This window comes from Cygnus olor, chromosome 14, assembly GCF_009769625.2.
Source record: "Cygnus olor isolate bCygOlo1 chromosome 14, bCygOlo1.pri.v2, whole genome shotgun sequence".
Lineage (NCBI taxonomy): Eukaryota > Metazoa > Chordata > Aves > Anseriformes > Anatidae > Cygnus > Cygnus olor.
Window position 1 is genome coordinate 8,021,309 of NC_049182.1, and position 21,395 is coordinate 8,042,703.

Here is a 21,395-nt window from a genome sequence, read left to right on the forward strand (position 1 = left end):
GTCGGGGGGGGGTCCCCAGAGGGTCCCCGGGGGGTCCCCAGTCAGCACCCGCCGGGAGAAGATGGTGCCCAGGGCGAGGAGGGGAGCGGGGGGATGCTGAGCCGGGGGGGCTGCGGTGGGCAGGGGGCCTTGACGGTTATCCAGGGTCGTGTTTTGGGGTCGGTGGGAGCTGGGGGAACGTCCCCCGTCCCCAAAATTCCCCTCCGCCCGGGCGGAGGCCGTGAGCAGGGAGCGTTCCTTTGTAGGCAACTTTCCAGGCGAGGAGGCTGGAAACGCATCCCGCTGGGAGGAAGGGATGGCTCCTGGGGGGGGCAGGGGGGGCTGGATAGGGATGGGGGGAACAAGAGGCACACGCTGGACCCCCCCTCTCTCACCACCACCCCCGTGCTTACTGGGCCTTATTCTGCCGGCTGGGCTGGGGAAGGAAGAGGGTGCCGCTTGGGCGCCCTACGAGGAGGCCGCCAGCGGCACAGCTTGTCCCCCTTCGCCATCTGCCGCTTTCCCCGGGGGGGTTCAGGCCGCCAGGCTCAGACCACAAAGGTTTTGGGGAATTAGGCCGGGCTGCAGCACCCCCAGCACCCCCCCTGCCCCGCACGGGTAGCCAGAGGAGAGCGCGCTCGTGTTTGGCGCGGTGACAGTTGTCAGAGGTTGGGCACCGCGATGGGTGGCCAGCCCGCTATTTTGGTGTCTGTCACAGCCCTGTAATTCTAGGGTAATTCCCTACAAAGGATAATTCCTTTCTCCTTTTCTCTGTACAGCTAATTGCTATTAATGAAGCCCGAGGAATATGGAAAATCTTCCATTTTCTGACCCGGGTCTCTTTAGCAAAGCAGACTATCCTATCATGATACGAACTTTATTAACAAACAGTTATCGTATTTGCATGAAAAGAGGATGATCATATCTGGAAGATCAGTAATTGTCCAACTATTAACAGTGCATTTCTGTATGGTTTAAATTCTCAGTAAGTGCTTTGACTGTCAGCAAAGGAGCTTGCCTGGAAACTGCTCTAAATTTCTCAACTATATTGGAAATGTAGCTTCCTATACCAGCCTTCTGCCCTGACCCTCTTTCTTTGGCAGCAGAAAAATTTGATCAATTTATTCTATAAGAAATAAATTCCAAATGAAATGTTGCTGAGAGACAGAGACGGCATGGATGGCTGGAACTCAGCCGTAATGGGATGGCTGAAAACGTAGAGTGGAGATGCAGACCAACAGCTTCAGGAGTTGGGCACTTTGGCTTCCTTTTTGGATGGGAAGGGTAATTTCACGGTCATTAACGCCTGTGTCTGTGCAGGGCAGGAGCCCAGCTCTGCCAGCCTTGCTCACCCCGGTTGTGTTTATCTGCTTATGCAAAGAAGCTCCTGACTGGCATGGTGTTGAAATTACAAGTGATTCTTAGAGCATGCAAGGAGGGTTTGATGACATGCATCCTAAACCACAGGGGATGTTAATCTTGTGAATTTTAGGCAAGGGTAAAACTAACCTTTTACACCCCAAAGTTACTCTACTTGACTGAAAGTACGTTGTCGGCCAGCAGCGTTTACCTCCTCTTGCTGTGAGGCAACGGGTACCAGAAATGTCCTGCTGTGTGCCTGAGACATCAGTCAGCTGGGCACTTGTAGGGCCAGGATGCTTCCTGACCATGGGTTAAAGGCTTTTTTGGAGTAAGGGGGGAAGCATTATCACAGGGGCAAAAATGAATTACGTGACGTTCCCAGGTTACCCAGGGGCTGGGCATCAGAGCTGGAGACAAATCCCAAATCCCCTGGAGGTGACCAGAAGTTTGCCCTTTTCCTCCATATCACCATCTCCCCATCAAAAGTCGTTTTGCTGCTCCTCTCACCAGAGGCTTGCAGGACGCAGAGTTACTGCCAATCTCCAGTATTCCTGTTGTTTCTTTCCTCCTTTCCTGCCCTTGGTCGCTCCTGCAGCCCCAGCGTGGATGCCTGCTGTAGGAGCAGGTGAGCTGCAAACCCGAAGCAGCCCGTGCCACTTCCCCAGCGCTCTCAGCTGCGCAGCTTCGAAGCCAAGCGCACATGCATGCAACATATTCATTGTGGCCCTGCTTTCAGAAGTCTTCCTTTGTTCGCCCAAGCTGCTCTAACAATAAAGGCTTCTTTGTTCCTCTCGCTGTGAAGAGGATGATACTGCACAGACACTTCTGGGTGAGCATTTCAGCGGGGAAGGTAGGACCTGCCCTGCGACTGTGAGCTCAGGCATCAGGGATGTCCACCCTCACTCCTTCTCAAAGCCTTTCTACGCTCTGTAGGCTGCTCTCACGACAGATTTACCTTAATTTCAGCTACAGAGTGGTGGGGCTGTGCCTGTGGATGCTGTGTGGCTGGCGTGCCTGGGGTTGGCACTTTGGGCAGGTGGGACGGGGAGCACCGAGCATCGCCTGCCCCAGGGGAACCACAGCAACGGGAGGAAGAAGTTTCTGCAGCGGATGGGCAGGAAGTATGGGCAGCTCTCGTTAGCACCGCTGCTCATCAGCAGAAGCTGTAATTAGCCCTTTGGCCATGTCTCTGCTCCCCAGGGTTTCACCAGGGCGGGGCTGGCTCCTGCCAGGCTCACGTTCGGTTCTACCTAAACTCATGTTGCCGGAGGAGCATCAGCCTCTGATCAGTGGCAGGATACGCAGAAGAAAATAGTTTCGAGAGGCAGCTTGTAGCAGCCCAAGAATCCACGCAGGCAGGATATGTTTCCTGTGCGAGAAGGAAAGCCTTACCCCGCAGCCCATGCGTTATGGTAACAGAAAAGCCCCGTTTGGGGCACGCCGCCGTGCTCCACCCCGGGCGGCGCGGCCGCAGCCCCACGTGTGCTGGCACAGGAAGGAAGCGCTGCCGGTGAGCCGCAGGCACAGCTGGCACGGCTCTGCTGGGGTTGGGGGGTAAGGCTTAACGAGGACTTTTTGGTGGGTGCCCCCAGGACCTCCGTAGTCCCCTGGGCTGGAGTCTTGGTCGCTGAATGGAGGGGGTGAGGTTGGATGCAGCAGGGCAGCGCCTGCGCCATGGGGAATTGCTTGAGGCTGCTCCTCTGGGGATGCTCTGGGGTGGGGATCCTGCTCTGCCGGCCCTGGGCCAGTGTCCCCTCCATCGTGTGCTGCCAGCTGCAGGGCTGCCCTCTGCCACGGCTTGCCAAGGGCCTGAGACCCAGAGGAAGTCCCGACTGACCTCACTGTTCCCCTTCGTCTCCTTTGCTTCTGCCACTGCGCTGAAGAAAACATAGAATTGAAACTGGGAGTGCCCGTCACTCCCGGCGATGTTGCAGTGAGGACTCATCTGGTAAACCCACAAAGTTTGGGCAGTTTTTCCACCTGGATCCTGGTTCTTGCACTCTGCTCAGCCGTGGCAAAGCACGGGGTGGGCTGTGGCCAGGGATGATAGCTTGCCAGTGCTCGAGGCTTCCTCTTCTGTTCGTTATTTCTACGTGGTACCTCCCTTCCTGCAGCTGAGTGCCAGACGCGTGGGGCAGGGGCTGTTGGCTTCTTGCAGGTTCGTGCCGTGGCCAGCACCACAGGTCTGCAACGCCGAATTGGGACCCGGATCTCCTGCTCAGAACAGGACAGAGCGGCTGCTTTGGGCAGTTACTGCACCTTGTTACAGGCAGCAACTGGGGCCAAACGGGGTGAAGGGGGGAAAAAAGAAATTTGAGCGAGTAGGGAAGGGGCTGCTTGAGAATTCTTTTCTCCAGATACTTCTTTCGTGGTTCTTCAAGCTCCAAATACAACCAAGCCGGTTCCTCGGCTGCCTGGTGCCCTGGGGAGGCGTTTGGGGAGGTGACGTGGGTTTTACCAGGCTCAGAGATGTTGTTGCAGCTCCTGCGTGCAGGCAGCAGGCCCTCTCCTCACCAACACGAAGCCACCCCAGGGCTGCAGGCTGCCCGCGTCCCCCTTGGCCGTGCTTCTCGCTGCGTGCATGTGTGTCTGTCTGTGGCCATCCCGCAGCCATTGTCCTTCCGTGCTCCCAGTGCTGGAAACGAAAAGCAAACTTGTATTCGGGGAAACAGTGACTCAATTGAAAACAACAACACGAAAAAAGGACCTAGGGGAATTGTAGCAGATTATCAGCTGAACGGGAGCGCCTGCGGAGCTGCTGTTGTGACCAAGGATATGGTGGTGAGCAGGAAGGGACATGGTGTTACTTTTCTATCTGGCACTTGCGCAGGCGTTGCTGGAGCCCTGTGTCCTGCTACGGTGTCTGTGCTTCGGCAAAAAAAGCTGCAGAATTAGATCAAGCTTAGAGAAAAGCCGAGGAGATGATGAACGGATTGGAAAATATACTCAATAACAAGGCAGTCGAGGAGCTTGGCCCGCTTGCCTGAGCAGAAGTGAAGGTTGCAGGGTGTCTGTATGGAAATCGGCGAGTATCTTGATGGGAACTTTGAGCTCTATTGAGCTCTACTGTCTTGCAGATTAAAGTGATAAAACCCGATGGCTCGCATTAGGAACTAGACAGGCTCCAACTGGTAAAAAAAGCGCTCCTCGAAAGAGGGGCGATCTGCTAATCAAACAACACGTCAGTTCTCAAAGCCAGTTCTCTCTACAAATATCTAAATGCAGCTGCGTGTTTTCCGAGAGGACAGGCTCCAGGTCAGCCACGGCTCCTGCACATGGATTAGGCATTAACTGGGGGAGCCCGGTGGCAGTGGTTATACAAGTGCTCAGCCTGGATGACAGCAGCGTCCCTCCGTGCTTGCGCATGCCAAGGTGAAGACCAAAAGAGATCAGGGACAGAGAGGTTGATCCTGCGTTTCAGCTTGTCTGCGTCGGTGCTCGGCACAGGGGTAATCACCAGTGAGCTCTTTCAGAACCGTTTCCCTTTGCTTTTTATTTGTGTGCAGCTGGCACCGTCTCAGGACACCGCCGGTGGCAGCTGCAGGGCAGGCTGGGGCTGGGCAGGGGCCACTGCGTGTCTGGTTAAAGCAAGGAAATTTTTGTTTTTAGCAGCAACTTCTTTTTTATTGCTGCTTGAGCTGCCACAGCCTGGCTGTGCAGAAGCCTGTTCTTTCCAGTTCACCTGTGAAAATGCGCTTCGGAGTTTACAGTTTCCAGCTCTGCTCATGTATGTGGGAAGGTGATCATGTGAGTGTCAGCGCTGGTCATGCTTTTCTAATCACGCTGCTTCAAGAGAGATTTTGGAAAGCACCACTTTGCATTTGGGAGTACAAGCTTTCACTTGAGGCTGCTTAAGCTGCACTGCAGCCCCCAGCTCTTTTGTGTCTCCAGCAGTTTTGCATAGAGTTAAGTAAAGGAGGACATGGGTGGGTGGCTGTGTTCCTCTTATTCTGCATTCCTGCTGTGTTATTGTGTCATGGAAGGAGAGATGACACAGAGATATAGGTTAAATACACAAGAAAAGGAAAACAAGATGAACCAGGATCGTATCCTCTGCGGTGCAAGCTAGTCCTGGTTCCAGTTTTATCCTTTGGTGCTTTCCCACTGAGTCTTCTGCCTGCTGACTGTCTATCACCCTCTCTTTTCCTTTGGATCTAGCGTGGAAACTGAAGAGCCAGAACCATGACCACCCACGTCACGCTAGAGGACGCCCTGTCCAACGTGGACTTGCTGGAGGAGCTGCCCCTGCCCGACCAGCAGCCATGCATCGAGCCGCCCCCTTCCTCCATCATGTACCAGGTACCTCCAGCCCCGGCCGCGGCAGGGCATGCAAAGCGCAGGGGTGCATGCAAAGCACGGGGGCGCGTGGTGCTGTGAGAACGAGCAAAAATTGTTCCTGGTTCGGTGTGTTTAAGGAAATATTCACAACAGATCTAGCCACAAATCTGCTCCCAGAGAGGTTGGTGAAAGGGATCTTTCAGTCTGAGAAAAGATGTAGGGAAGTTGACAATGAGGACAAGAGGGCATGAACCAGTGAGAAGCCAGAGACAAGGTTTGTGATAACAGCAGAGAGTTCTCAGTGATGTTTTATTGTGCATGTATTTTTGTGCTTCCTTTTCATGGTACTGCAAGTGTCCAAGTAGGCCAAAATCAAAGTTCTGCCTGAATTTGGCTGGCCTGTGCTGCCAGCACAGCTGGAGCTGCTGGTGGGGGAGCAGAGGGCATGCAGGGGAGGGCAGTGACCACAATCACTGCTCTGCCTCGAACACCCACAGATTTAGCTGCAGCTGCACCGACCAAGCTTGGCGTGAGCCCAGGGCAAGGCTCAGACCCCTGCTTTTGCATCCACAGCGGGATGCCTCAACTGCTTGGCCACCACACCCTGTCCTACAGCACATACCCGGGGTTAAATTTAATGCGGGGTTACTTTCTCTGTCCTGCCACTCCTATCTTCATGGTTTACCCGTGACCGTGCATAAACGCACCCATACAGGGATTGCCGTGCCATGTAGGCAGGGCTCTGGAATTACAGTATCTCTTTCAGCAGGTCAAGCTGCGGGCTTGTTCAGTAGCATTAGTATCTCTATGGGTTATCAAACCCAAAAGCATTTCTGGGCTGTTCAAATGTCAGCTAACCCTGGAAAATCTTGGTATCAACTTAGCATCTCTCTTCACAAGATAATTTTTATTCTTTGCTGGCTTGTGTCCTGCGAGGGACTGAAGGTCCCGTCTTATGGCACAGCCTCACTCGTGTCTCGTATCACAAGTGTGCATTCAGCTGGGCCTAAAAACCTTGTCTTAACCGGATCTGGAAGTGTTTGCTCAGCTTGGTTCCTCATCACAGACACGTTGGGGTTAGCCCCGTCCCTGCCGCCCAGAGATGCACACGCAGCCCCAGCTTTTGCTTTCACCTCGGTCACATGCGCTGTCCTAGAGGCACTTTGAAAAGCGGCCCTGCGGCCACAGGTCCGTGCTCCCAGCTTTGCCGCTCAGGAAATGGGTTATTGAGGTGAACACGGCTGCTGCAATGCTGATGACATTGCAAGGAGCAGCTCTGGGCGTCTGGGACTCGCGTGCGCTCTGCCCTGCAGCAGATACCATCAGCGCGCCTTGGCGGAGGAAATTGCCCAAGCACAATGCGTGTGAATGGGCGCTCGGTGCCGCGAGGCCAAGGAGCTGCTGTTTCACCCCCCACCTTGCTCTGCACTCTCTCGCTCCCATATCCAGACCCAAAGCAGTAGCTCAGCTTCCCAAACAACTGTTCCTCCCAAAGCATCTGCTTGCAAGAGCAACACTAGCACTGATAATGGCATCTGAACGAGTGCTGATTTTTGTATTTATGTTTTCCAGACATCTCTTTCCCTGCCCTTTCTGCGTGTTTATCCTTTGCTATTCCTGCTGACAGGATGTGGTCTTCCCCTAGCAGTCAGGGGCACCAATGGAAGTTAATGAGGTTGCGTTTGTCTTTGAGTTAACAGACTAAAGTCTTTAGTATAACCGCTAGAGGTTTGCTCACTGGTGTGGCTGCAGTTCCTTATAACTGATCCCCGCTTGGCTTTGCTTGATTTTACAAGGCTTTGTCAGTCTTGATTGCCACATCTTCACACATATAAGCTGCAGGGTCTCTTATAATGAACCCGCGTGGTTCAGATGCATTGCAAGCTGCCTGTACAAATCTACTCCAGCCCTAGAGACGCAGTCATTTCTAGCACCTCAAATTTTTCATAGGCTGACCCTGTGCCCTAGGTGCCCTCGAGCCTGTGCCTGCATAGGGTTCCCTGGATATACTCCCAAAACAATTGGCCAGCGCATGGCATCAGGTGAGAGAACAACCAGCGTGTATGTATTTTAATCCCAATCCCTGTTTCACCCACAGGCTAATTTTGACACAAACTTTGAAGACAGAAACGCCTTTGTGACCGGCATAGCCAGGTACATCGAGCAGGCGACGGTGCACTCCAGCATGGTGAGTCCCCTGGGCACTGCCCCGGCGATGCTGAGCCATGGCGTGTGCCCTGCCCCTACAACACCTCTCTGTATTTCAGAACGAAATGCTGGAGGAAGGCCATGAGTACGCCGTGATGCTTTACACGTGGAGGAGCTGCTCACGAGCCATCCCCCAGGTACCGGGGCCCTTTCCGTACAGGGCTCTGCTCGGAGCACCTGTGTGGTTTTGTCTTGTATGGGTTAGTTTGGGCTGAAGACTGAAGCAGATAGAAAGGTTGAAAAGAGAGGCCACTGAGGGTTCAAATTATCCTCCTCACCCCACCTAAGTCTCAATCACTGACCTCAGCAGCAGGTAGCTACTCCAGAAAAAGCAGGTCCCTGCTGCTGCTCTAGCAGAGGACATCTGCTCTGCACCCTTGTGTATGACAGGGGCAGCTCCATCCCTGACCCTTTTAGCAGTACCTCTCAGCTAAGTCACACTAGCCACAAATGAAGCAACTGTTTGTGGCTGACGCGTTACATATATATATATATATATATATATATATATATATATATATACATTTCCTGGTTTCAGGACCGTTTCCCCAGCTCCCCAAAGCAGCATATTTGAAGTCACTTCACAACCACAGGACCAGCTTGTGTGTCCCATAGCTGCGCAAGGATGCAGCTGAGCACAGCTCTGGTCCCACTCAGTGCTTGGCATAGTGCTGTGTTTTGCTGCTTGGATCCCTATCCACTTCTCTGTCCGAAGATTGGGTAGCCTTTGCTTTAATTAAAGCAGTGCTCTTATTTCCTTTCCAGTGCACCACTGGAATATTTTTCCCTCTCGTGTTGTGGGAAGATGCAGTTTGCTTCAGGCAAAGGCAGTTAGTTTTTGGAAGCTGACAGTAAAAGTATCAGATCTGGTTTATATCACACTTCCTGACACCACTGCATGGTGTGTCTCAACTTCAGTTAAAAATTGCTCCAGTGCCGAGTGGGACTCTTGTGTTGCGTGAAGAAGCAAGATGGCTAGCTGTGATGACAACAGCCGGTGATCTTGAGATGTGGCAGATTTGGGCTCTCCCTGACTTGCATGGAGCACAGTGGGCAGCTGGGGCAGCTTTCTGCATCCCAAACTGGTGCTGGGGCGCTGTCTCTGCTCTCATGGGAGACCTGGCAGGGTCAATGTTGAGCCGGGATGTATGAAGGAGCCCTTCACTACGTCAGAAACATTTCTGGAGTGAATATCCGCCTCCCAGCCAGGTCTCCTCTAAACGCCCTTTTTTACTGCTGCTGTACCCGAAGGTCCTGGATTTAATCATTCTCCTCTACTGCTGGTTCTGTTTCAAATGTTTTTCAGTCCTCTCTTCAACCAGAATCCTGCAGACACCTACAGACATGAGTAAGGTTGCCCATGAGGCCCACGGAGCCATGATTCAGACTCTGGCGCAAAGCTTGTCATCTGCAACATGAGCAGTGCTGGATCGCTGCAAAAGCGCAGGCTGACAATGCAGCCGGCAGATGTAGTGCACATCCATTAACCCTACTGATAAAAGGGTTTGCAGCACTTCCGTGGAGCCGGGAAGAAATATTTCCACATGGCTGACAATGCCCATGTTAGTGGTTCCCCGGGAAAGGTCAAACCTCAGTTCCCCTGGGTTATACTCTGCTGATGGTCTGACGAGATCCAGCCACGGGGAGATTGCCGATGCTGATTAGATTTTTGCTTATCTCCCATTTACATCTGATGCTGCACTGCTGTTGCCTGTGCTGGCCATGCTAGCAGAAGGCAGGCCATGGCTGAGCTGGTGGCAAGACAGAGTTACTTAAATTTAGCTTCCTAGGACTCCGATAAAGGTGACTCACTTCATTGCTGCTGGTCACATCCAAGCCCAGGGATTTTTAATGGGTCTGCAACAGAACCAGAGTTATCCCAGCAGGACTAGAGCAGAGCCATAGCATGGTGCCCTGTGTCCGTGGGACTTTGCAACACAAAATCTAAGATAACTTTATGGTACAACATTCCCACATTGTATAGCAAGTACAGACTTCATTTTTTATGTATTCTACTCCAGACAAGTGCATTGGAAGATTTCATTTCTCAGAGTCAGGATTGTGTCCATTTATTACACATGGAGAGAATTCACATCTGAGAAAAAGCCCTTCCTGCCATCATCTCTTGCCTTGAAAACAAGCTCCCTCTGGAGTCCCTCTGTTGTCCTCAAATGGGGACAGGATTCACTGTGAAACAAGTAGAAGTTGGTGGCTGGTGCAAGTCCACAGCTGTGTTAGAAATGATGCTGATGAAGATGGTTTCTCTTTGCACTGCAGGTGAAATGTAATGAGCAGCCAAACCGAGTGGAGATTTATGAGAAGACAGTGGAAGTCCTGGAGCCAGAAGTCACCAAGCTTATGAAGTTCATGTATTTTCAGGTAAGCAGTCAAGGGGAGTGGTTAAAAATAATTTCATACTTTGGTCTGAGGTTCCTCAGCAGGGCTGGGCTGTGCTGTGCCTGCCCTGATCTCCTGGTGGGTTTCTAACTTGAAGTTATCTGTCCAGAGCCAAATCTGTGCTCTATCCCTTGCTCAGCCCCAAAATCTCATATACAAGCTGGGAATGAACACGCCTCAGTCCTTGAAGTTCATGGAGAACCAGAACTGTGGAGCTGGTGGATGCCACAGGCTCCTGTTTTTTGGGGTGCTAGCTGGTGGATGCAAGGGACGTTCCTGTGCTGACAGCCTGGTGCCAGCATAATTCGCTCTTCGGCTCTTCTCTCTGAAGGAAAGCCATGAGGAGCAGAGGGCTGATGGTGCAGCCAATGTGTTCATCCTGGCCACAGTACCCATCCGATGTCAGAGCACAGAAGCTTGCATTTAGTGGTTGCTGCATTTGAGGCACTTGCGAAGATAACACGCTCAGATCCCTGCAGAGCAGTGACCACGTAGCCAGCAGAGCTGCTCTTTGCTTAAGGGAGCTCTCTACATCACCACCTGCATTTCTAACTGGCTGCAACTGGGCTTCACTGGCACGCTTGGGTCTTATGTCCTATATATTGTAATGCCCCACCTAAAGAACCAAAGCATGACTTGGCAGAACACGCTGCACTCAGGGCAGGCACAGAGGATTCAAGCCCCGCTCCTCCCCTCCAGCACTGAGGACATTTGTCTATAGTGGTCTGAAATGCTGCTTCATTGCATGGTGACAATGGAGGGAGACCCTGGAGCCTCCATCCCCATCAGGACAAGGAAGGAGAGGTGGGTGGAGGTGGTGCTATACGTGTGCAAGCCTCTGCTGTGGTGACCGTGTCCCGCTGCCTTCCAGCGCAAGGCAATCGAGCGGTTCTGCAGCGAGGTGAAGCGCCTGTGCCACGCTGAGCGGAGGAAGGACTTCGTCTCTGAGGCCTATCTCCTCACGCTGGGCAAGTTCATTAACATGTTCGCTGTCCTGGATGAGCTGAAGAACATGAAGTGCAGCGTCAAAAATGACCACTCTGCCTACAAAAGGTGAGGGGTGAGAAGCAGCCGGCGCGGGGACTGGGCTGGGCCGGGTCTGGCAGGGGGAATTGCCTGGCAGAGAGATTGGGCAGATGTAAGGGGGCTGGAGGCTGGGTTTCTGTGCTGTTGTAGGCCCTCTTTGTGAGTTTAGGCAAATGCCTGAGCTCTGTGTTTTGGTTCCTGATTGGTAAAATGGGGAAAGAGCTAAGCTGTGTTGCAGGGGGGCTCTGAGGCTGCAGCCCTGCAGCTGCACGTGAGGTAAGGAAGGTGGGTGGTGAGGGCCTGCGTTGGGTGAGCGCGCCTTGGTGACACTGGATTTCTCCCTTCCAGAGCTGCCCAGTTTCTGCGGAAGATGGCAGACCCCCAGTCCATCCAGGAGTCCCAGAACCTCTCCATGTTCCTGGCAAACCACAACCGCATCACGCAGGCAGGTCCCATTCCTCCGAGCCAGTTAACCTTCCCACGTGTAGGCAGAGGCAATGGTCTCGCCAAGGCTGAGGGCTCTTCAGTCTGGACTGCAGCAATATCTGTATCATTTGTTGGGTCATTTCCACCGACTGTTGTTCTTTGGGTCAGGCTGTATAATTCCTGCAATATTTCTTTCCAGTGGATGGATCATCCTGGGTAGCTTTGGTGGTCTGTTTATGTCAAGACAAGGATAAAGGTCTAAAAGGTGCAAGAAGAGCTCTCGGGGCTTTCTCATAGAAACCCTACCCTTGTTTTGCCCAGGAAATCCATCTAGTCTGTCTCTCCAACTGCATGGGGACTGCAGATCAGACACCAGGGGCCTCCACACCACCGGCTCTATAGCTTCTGCTAATTAGATAAAATATTGTACAGAGACAGCAGACAATCATAAAGTCTGCTTCTGAGGCAGACCCTTTCTTTTCATCTCATTGTGATGCTTGGCTGCTGTGATCAGTCTGAAGGGGAGAGCTGCCCTACAGAAGGAAGGTTGCTCTTTACGGGTGGTACCACGAGGTCGATCTTCTATCTGTGACTTAAGCACACAGGGTGTTTTTTTTTTAAGAAACCTCTTACCATTATGCTCTTCCACTTCTGGAAACATATTCCTGCTTATATTCTTCTGTCCATGTATATTCTTCTGTCCATGTGGATAATGTGGCCCCTATTGCTGTTCCAGTGTCTGCACCAACAACTAGAGGTCATCCCTGGCTACGAGGAACTGCTTGCTGATATTGTCAACATCTGTGTGGATTACTATGAAAACAAGATGTATCTCACGCCCAGTGAAAAACACATGCTTTTAAAGGTGAGAGTTGGTCATATTTATGGGTCTGAGTGTTTGGGCAGTTCCACTTCTGTTTTAGTAAAATGAAATTCCCTTCCAGGACAATGTTTCTCTTCGTTTTCTTTATTTTTAACTCCTTTGGGTTTACATGCATCTCTTCTCTGTTGGCTGAGCCAACATCTTCTGGACACAATGCTTGCTATGAAGTGGGAAAGTTTTCTGCATGCAGCACCAAAGCTGCTTTCCACCTCTGCCTGTTTCCTTTCTGATCTTAGTTACCTTTTGTCTTCTGCTGGGATACCTCCATTCCCCCATTTTCTCCCCATTTATCCCTTCTTTGTAGCTGAACAGACTGAGCATGGATGAGGGTCAGAGATGTCCCACCTTGGTGCTCTGAAGTGGCACCTCTGCTGGGCAGTGCCATGGCTGCCTCCATTCCCACTGTAACTTGGACCTTCTCCTGTCATTTCTTTTCTGGCCTTTCTGGCCTTCTTCCATGTTCCCATATAAAAATCTTCTTTCCTTTCTCCCCTTCCTGTGCTCTTCCCCATCTCCATCTCTGTCTTTTCTGCCAGTTCTTCCCAAGGTTGCCAGCAGCTCTGCCTGCTTGGCACTAAGGTGGTGCCAGCTGGTGGACGAGAGCACCTGGGGTACTCCGCACTCTCCAGAGCTGGAAGGGCTTTTTCTATTGTACATGGCGTGCAGGATCATAATTTTGACCTGGGTAACCTTATAGGATATGCTAAAATCACCACCAACTTTGCAACCCTGAATTTTCTTCTTGGTACCCATTTCCAAGAATAATCAGAAGACAGATCACCATACAGGTTTGGTTTCCTGACTCTAAAGAGCCCCAAATATGAACACGCCAAAGTATCTGCTTATTTTTAGTGTTTGTCCTTACTGTAAGTCAGTTATTACAGTGATTACAGTCACTATTACCCTAAAAACTTCATTACCACGGTATGAGTCAACTGAGGTTCTTTGAAGGACAAAGTTGGTACGTTTAATATCTATAATGATCTGTACCAAAATAAAGGGAAAAAATCAACCCAGGAGAATATTTAAAATGTTTTCAGTTCTCTGGGAGCAAATGTTTGCCTTTTTAGTACAGGTGAAGAAGACTTTTGGGTTGTTGTTATGTGTGAGAGAGGAGGAACAACTGAGAGTCATACATTTTTGCAGAAACATTCCATCATGGGTCCCCTGTCTGCCACACACGTCCTTGCAGATATGTGCACGTTTTATACAGTTTTCTCATGAGTGTCAGTTGGCACAGAAGCCTGAAATGGTCTTTCCTCACGCTAAGCAAGTGAGAACTGTCAGACTTGTACTGCTGACTTCAGGCTATTGAAACCTAGCCTTTCTGTCTCCTCCAGGTGATGGGGTTTGGCCTGTATCTCATGGATGGGAACGTCAGCAACATTTACAAACTGGACGCCAAGAAGAGAATCAACCTTAGCAAAATAGACAAATTCTTCAAGGTCAGTGACCTGTCTGGGTGAGGCTGGAATTTACTACAAACCAATGAATTACGGACCACTATCATTGCACACGCTGCCAACAAAAAAACAAACCACAGGAATCACAGTTCCAAAAAAAAAAACACCCAAAGGGTCAAGAAATTACCTAGACTGAAGGATGAGAAATGGGATTGCTGTGAACATGCATAGGTGGGTGTAGCGTGGGTGAGATGAGCGATGACAGCCCTCCTGCTGAGGGGTGAAGGACGGGGATGGCGCATGGGAAGCCCGTGTTTGTGGATGAGGGAAGGGTGTGCCAGACTGACGCACACTTCTAGCTCTGGGCACATTTTTGAGGCTGGCTTGCAGTCTTCTGAAGACTGCCATGATTTCAGGCCACCAGCAAACCTAGATAGGTTTGCTGAGGTCTGTGTGGGGGATGTTTGCGTGCTCCTTTCCCTCAGTTCACTGCTGAGCTGACATGCTGAGGAACAGGGAACAAAACTGGCCAGCCAACATGTCATTGGCAGCCTTACTTGGTGTGTAACCTGTGCTCCCTGTAGGGCAGAAAAAGCTTCTTGAGGAGATTGTGTTGGCTGCAATTTGCAGGTGCTCATTGAGTTCCTCAAGGGGCTCGTCTGGTGGTTTTGGTGAATCCCTTTGTCTTTTGAGATCTTTTTTTTTGAGGAAAGGTCTGCAGGAGCTGGGTGCTCCCAGTGACACGGTGGGAAGCAGCTGTGCAGCCTCCTTCTGCCCCATTTCCATGTGCAGCTGGGATCAGCCCTGGGCTGGTCCACAGCTGGAGGTCAGGCTGTAGGGAGGATTTGGGATAACACTGTCTGCTTCCTCCCCAAATGCGCTGTGTGTGCAAGCTGTTAGTGGCATATGGAGGGGAGGGCTGAGAGCCCTGATGTCTCCGCTCGATTGCATGGCTCGCATGAGCTCAGCACAGTGCAAGCACCTCCTGCAGCGTTGCAGGGTGAAGTCATTCTTCTCGTCTATTGCTTCTGTGCACAAGGCTGGGTCTAGGAGGCTTTTTGGGTTTGGAGAAGATTAGTTCATGGTGGGATATGGCAAGGGACAAACGTGTTGGTGAGCCTGGATGGCTGATTTCAGGAAAGGCTGATGTACCTGCTGCTGCATCCTCAGCCCGAGTGAGTGGGGACTTGTTTACCTATCTTTGCACCATCTCCTGGAGACAGCTCTGAGAGCAGGGCTCTGACACCTGCGTAGGGAGCTACAGACCGACACCGTAACCTCACAGATGGGCAGATAATGAGATGGTGGAATGCTTCCCAGTCACTGGGGAGATTGCTGAGGACTGCAGCTCTGCAAAGGAGATTTATTTTGCCATTCCTCGGAGTCTTCTGGGTTTTTCCTGGTTCAGCTTTGCTAGTTTTACTGAATCTTTGCCTCAGTTTAAATCCAGCCCTCAGCATTCTGTGTAGAGTTTGGTCATCTTGGTGCGTTCAAACAGATCTGTTGTTCGTTGCAAAGTGTTGTGGGCCATCAGAGAATCGGACTGGTAAAATATCTTCCACTGCATGGAATAACTTCCTCCTTTCCAGCTTTTTTTTCCACTTGCACTTCCAACATCTGCTGTGGTTTCACCTAATCAGTTAAGTACCACTCCAGACTATCAGATCTCAATAAGAAAAGGCCAACTACTCCTTTTACTACATCTGCTTACTGCCTTCTGATTAAATTTCTAGTGGATTGACCAGGAATTTGAGTAGTGAAAATGAACTACCCCTTCATTTAAACCGTTTATGAAAGTGCCACTGGGAATCTCTGATGACAGCATTGCACATCCTCCACACAAGCCAGCCTGAGAAGTTTGATAATAGGACAGTGAATTTACCACCATCTTCCCTGTATTTTGGGGCTAGGCTTTTGTAGCTGGGTGACATTGAAGCTTCTCTTTTTTTGAAGAATTGTAGGTAGCTCTTGGCTGAATGTAATTTGCAGCTGAAAGCTTAGTCCAGCAGGGACCTGTCTGAGCTTGAGGCACATTCACTGCACTTAGAATTTATTTCCCTTCAAAATCCTCCTGAGACGTAAAGGGAGAACAAAGCCGTGTTATATTGCAGACAGACATTGACTGTGTTTTTGTTTTCATGGTGAAATTGTAAGACACATCACTAACAACCACAGTGCCAAAGTAAAATCTGAGTCCCAGGGGAAAGATGCCACATCTCCGGCAGTCCAGGCAGCAGAGCAGCCGGCAGCTCCCCTCCCCAGCATGCTGCCAAAATACCAATGTGCTAGTTTTTGTCCCTCAGTTCTGTTGAAGATTATGGCAGGAGGCAGTAAGTGCTGTTCAAGAATACAATTCTCTCTTTTTGGTATAAAAAGACCTTTTTCTCTCTCAGCCAATGCTGGTTACAGCACTGAACCTTTCGGTATTAACCAAGCCAGTATCAGCAAGCCCAGGGCTCCAGAGCACTCGCAGGGAGTGATCTTACTTGCACACAAAAAAAAAGTGATAGTTTTCAGTTGCTTCCTAGGTGTGAAAAGACCCTGCATCCAGGTTTGCACCTTGCTTTGAACAGTCTGACACTTCCTGTAGCTTCGGAGATGCAGGATGCCACTTCGTAGTCCCTTGTGTCGCCCTAGGGACTCTCCGCCGCGTTTCAACCATCTTTTGTTTTCTTTTCCAGCAGCTGCAGGTGGTTCCTTTATTCGGCGATATGCAGATAGAACTGGCCAGATACATTAAGACCAGTGCTCACTATGAGGAGAACAAATCCAAGTGAGTGCCTGCCATAATGTCTCTTGGCTTTGTGTGTGTCCCGAAAGCCGTGGGAGCTGCCACTCCTCCTCCCCGGCATGCGTGAGGTCTGTGCACGGGTACCTGCGTGTGTCCCCAGGGGGTGCACACCCCAGCGTGCCTGATTCTGCGGTCACCTGTGTGTGCACGTGTGTACCTGTGTGTCCCTGCATGGGGGGACGTCCTCGCCGGCTCCGTGGAACCGTTCCCGTGCGCGCAGGCAGGCGAGCGGGCATGGTGCGCGGTCTGGGGCGGCTGCTGAGTGCTTGGGACGTGTGAGTGTGAGCAGCGTGTTCCTGCTCTGGAGAGATTTTAATCCACAGTTTTCACCCCGAGGACAAAATCCTCCAGAGCGTGAACACAGCGCCAGATCTATCTATGTGGTAGGCAGGGCGTCTCTTCTAGCTCAGGCACTTTCCTGTGTAGAAAGGCAGCGGGAATGAGAATTGAACAGGGTGGGTCAGATGCACTGAAAAGGAATAAATATTGTGGGAAAAAGGCAGAACTGGAGTCTTTCCAGGTGTACTCAGTCGTTGTGGCATGGGGTACGCAGCATGGCTTCACGGTGTGAGTTGGAAGCCAGTTTGTTGCTCCCATCAAGAGAATTTGCAGGTGTCACTTCAGATCACACCACTCGTGTGCGAAGGCCCAGTTGTCTCTGTAGCTTTGTGTGGTGCTCAGTTAGTGTTAGAAGCATCGCTGGTAGGTTTGGACATCCTCAGAATAGCGTTTGCATCTGCACGTAAGCAAAGCCCATCCAAGCTGCGTTGGCTGTAATCACTGATTGCAGCCTGGCTTTCACCAGCGAGTGACCATTCACCTGTGGGACCAGGCTGCGTGGAAGTCAGATTTCTCCATCACCTGCGAGAAGCAGTCTAGCTGAACAGCCACCAGGACAGGAACTAACCAACAGCCTCATCGCTGCGCCTGTTTGCTTTTCCCTTCCCCACGGCGGGTCCTGCTTTCTGCCGCTGTGTGGCTCGCCCGGGAACGCCCTCCCCTGCCCTCCTGAGGGCTGGTTGAAAAGTGCCAATTCATTTTTCACAAGAAATTTGAAACTAGCTTCACAGAATTTCCCAAGCAAAAGGTTTTTGATTATGATTGAAAATTAAAAAAATAAACTAAAATTCTACAAAATGTAAATTTTAAAAATATTTCCAAAAAAAAAAATTGAAAGGGAAGATTATCTAAGAATTGACACCTTTTTATCCCAAACTGTTCAGAAAGCACATTTCAACGAAACATATGTCAGCTGCATTCATTTTCTCATCTCAAAACCAAGGTAGCTCGCAGGCTGTTTACCTGTGCACAATTTAATGTCTGTCTCAAAATCTGTCCACCAGGTCTTTGTGCTGCACCTTACTAACCGATGGTTCTTCCTCACTCACTTGCTTTCCCAGAAAATTGCATGGGGCTTCCAACACTAACTCTGCCAGGGTGGTTCCATATGTTCCCCGTTTCTTACTAATATTGTTTTTGTCACTTTCTTTCCCTCCTTGTCTCCATGAAAATGGAATTAATTGGTGTTTTTCCTGCATGGCGTTTTGTTTCTGCACTGTGGACTAGATTGTATGTGGCAGGGAGGGCTGGGGCAGCCCTGGCCACTCCTGCCAGCCTGCCGATTGTCTGGTGGGGAGCACGGGACATTCAAACGGGTAAGAGTCGAGCGATGGGACTCGATGGTGGGAGGCTGGATTTCACAAGGGATGACATGGTCCAGCACTTCCAGGACTTTCCATCTCCACAAGTATTGGCAACAGGAGCCTCACAGTTAACTGTGGGAATACATTTTCCTGTGTATGTCCATGTCGGCAGCAGGTTTCTCACCTCCCTTTTGTACAGCCAGTCTAGATTGGAGAAGAAGCCTATCTATCTTAAGATGGTCAGTTATTTAGGGGAGAAAAAAGAAGGATCTGAACATCTAAAACCATTGTGATGACGGAGACAGATGTGAGAGTCTCGCTGACAGACGTTTGTTTGCACAAAGCATTTTGATGGAGCCGTTCTGGTTCTATGTCAGTGGGTAATAAAGGTCTGGGAAATGTGAGATGTTAAAATAGAAAGACCTGGTTCTTGCTTATTCTGACCACTTCTTCATATGACTGTGCCACTGGAAGGGGAGAGCTGCCTTCCCTTTAAGACCCCTTTGCACTGTTACAGAGTACGTGTGGCTCAATGCAAATGAAAATCTAGTTCTTTTAATCATCTGCTGCTCACTGTTCACTCCCAGGGTTGCTCAGTAAGCTAATAATGTGAGCCAGAACCAAAAAGAGCAGAAGGGCTGTTTCCATGATGGCCCCTTGCAGGATCTTTCCTTGCAGCAGAAGGGCACGTGACCAGCCCTATGGGACCCAGAAGGATGACCTCTAAGGGGATGATTATCCCTAAGTTTAGCAGAAGGGATGCAGATGGTGATGGGGCTCTGCAGTTTGTCTTTCCCTGAAAGCTTGCCAAACAGCGGCCAGGGAAATAACCACCTCTGCCCGTGGGGGTAGGTGGACCCAACATGGAGAGCAGCCTTCAGGGGAGATGGAGCAGAGGTGTTCTAGCAGAAAGGTGAGGCAAAAATCCCTGCCGTGCTGTTGAGACCATCTCTGGAAGACATCACACACCCCAGGGGTGAGAGAGAAGACAGGCTGCCTTGTAGGTGGCATGTCTAGGGCACGTTGAGGTGAAGAGAGCAGCTGAGCAAAAGGCTTTGTCCCTGGGGGTGTCTGAGAGGAGCCCCATGTCCTCTTCTTGAAGCCGTTGCTTTTTTGCCCAGGTGGACATGCACTCAGAGCAGCATAAGTCCCCAGTACAACATCTGCGAGCAGATGGTGCAGATCCGGGACGACCACATCCGCTTCATCTCGGAGCTCGCTCGCTACAGCAACAGCGAGGTAAGCTCAGGGTGGTCGCTGTAATCCTTAGACAGGCGAGGCTGGGAGGGGACAAGTGTAGCAGTGGTATGGACCTGCTGTGCCAAGGCCATACAACGAGGAGGGGAGAAGGATAGACGTGAAACAAACCACTGTTAAGCAATAAAAAAGCAAGTTATGAAAGGTCCCTGCCCGTGCAATATCATGTGCTCTGCTCCTTGGCTGCAGCTCAGTCAAAATAAGAAGGAGAAATATTTTTACAGCTAATTGTTTATCATCGGCCGTGGGTGGCAGAACGCCCATGTCTTGCAGATGGGTCTTTTCTGTTACACAGAGCTATCGGTCAGGGCTTTGAGGAAAGTTCTCCACAGCAGCTCTGTTGATCGCTGAATGTCAGAGCCCTTTCTGATGCGATTGAGACTGGTTTTTTTTGCAAATGTGGGATCTTCACTTTTAATTTAATGATTTGTTAGTGTTCTTAGCCTTTTTGTTTTGGCATTTTTATGTGCTATTTTGAACTTTGAATCAGTAAAGGCCTCTAGAGGAGTTCAGTGGTATTAGACCATCACAAAGCAACGGGAAGATGGAATGAGAAGGTCAGTTATTTGCTCTGAGGTTACAGGTCAGACTCATTTTTCTGTAGGAAATAAATGGACCACCTGGGTAATAAGAGTCCTGCCAAGTTATACCTCTTTTCCCACGGGATTGTATATGCACAGCACAGTTTTAGCTTGATCATAAGGTCATGGGGAATTCTTTTCAGCTGGGATTTGAGAGAGAGATCTGCTGCTGCTGTTTGGCTGAGCCAAGGCACCGCAGCGAGCTGCTGACTCTAGCCCTGATGTGATGTGATCTTCTCCAGGTTGTCACCGGCTCAGGGCTGGACAGCCAGAAGTCAGATGAAGAGTACAGGGAGCTCTTTGATCTCGCGTTACGGGGGCTGCAGCTGCTGTCCAAGTGGAGTGCCCATGTCATGGAAGTGGTGAGTGCATCAAAGTGTGTAATTTCCTCTTTCTGGGCTAACGTGAATGTTTCAACACAGCACACAGTACTGACTGTGGAAAGGTGAGATTGCTTGCATGCCACCTAACTTTAAGCCTTTGACAAACATGCTAAAATCAGGCAGCTAATCACCCCGAAGTCTCTCTGTACCAAACAGAGAAGCAGAGCTCGTTCATCTCTCCTTAGAGCTGAACTGCCCTTTGCAGGTGCAGGGTGCCCCCAGTGACGTTAGAGGAGGCTGGTGACTTCTCACCTGAACACCTCTGTTAAGTACCGAAAGAAGGGTGATAAGTCTGGGTCTTTAACAAGTAAAACTGTAATTCGAATAATTATGGAAATTCTTAATTTGGAAAGTTTTGACCACACCTTAACACAAGTCCATGGATGTTAAAAGCCCGATATGACTGGCACCTCCCAAATACACAAAACCAATATTCAGTACAGTGATAACACAGCCAGGAAAAAGCATACATTCAGTTCCCAAAGGAGTGTCAAACAACTGTAGTAAAGTCCGGGGAGTGTTTTTCTGGCAGAGCCCTCTTCAATCCCTCCAGCCCTTCTTCTTACTCATTGCAATGTTTACAGTGCATGTTTCCATCTTCCAGTACTCTTGGAAGCTGGTTCATCCCACAGATAAGTTTTGCAACAAGGATTGCCCAGGAACAGCAGAAGAGTATGAAAGAGCCACCCGGTACAACTACACCAGTGAAGAGAAGTTTGCCTTTGTGGAGGTAGGTGCCAACTGCTGCCTCGTTCTGTAGTGCCATAGCAGATAGAGT

The 21,395-nt window shown here is 50.6% G+C and overlaps 1 protein-coding gene across 2 annotated transcripts in view; it reads left to right on the forward strand.

The window, feature by feature from the left end:
• The window catches only part of CYFIP2 (cytoplasmic FMR1 interacting protein 2), a 53,274-nt gene that overhangs the window by 728 nt on the left and 31,151 nt on the right, over positions 1-21,395 (forward strand). The window contains exons 2-13 of one of the 2 annotated variants that reach the window (XM_040574022.1): positions 5,500-5,640; positions 7,718-7,807; positions 7,887-7,964; positions 10,105-10,206; positions 11,096-11,277; positions 11,599-11,695; positions 12,413-12,541; positions 13,900-14,004; positions 16,644-16,735; positions 19,518-19,635; positions 20,477-20,596; positions 21,222-21,347. In XM_040574022.1, the coding sequence (XP_040429956.1) occupies positions 5,524-5,640; positions 7,718-7,807; positions 7,887-7,964; positions 10,105-10,206; positions 11,096-11,277; positions 11,599-11,695; positions 12,413-12,541; positions 13,900-14,004; positions 16,644-16,735; positions 19,518-19,635; positions 20,477-20,596; positions 21,222-21,347 (1,356 nt within the window). In that variant the 5' untranslated portion in view covers positions 5,500-5,523. The remainder of the gene's footprint in view (positions 1-5,499; positions 5,641-7,717; positions 7,808-7,886; positions 7,965-10,104; positions 10,207-11,095; positions 11,278-11,598; positions 11,696-12,412; positions 12,542-13,899; positions 14,005-16,643; positions 16,736-19,517; positions 19,636-20,476; positions 20,597-21,221; positions 21,348-21,395) is intronic. The other variant, XM_040574023.1, reaches the window with a different exon arrangement.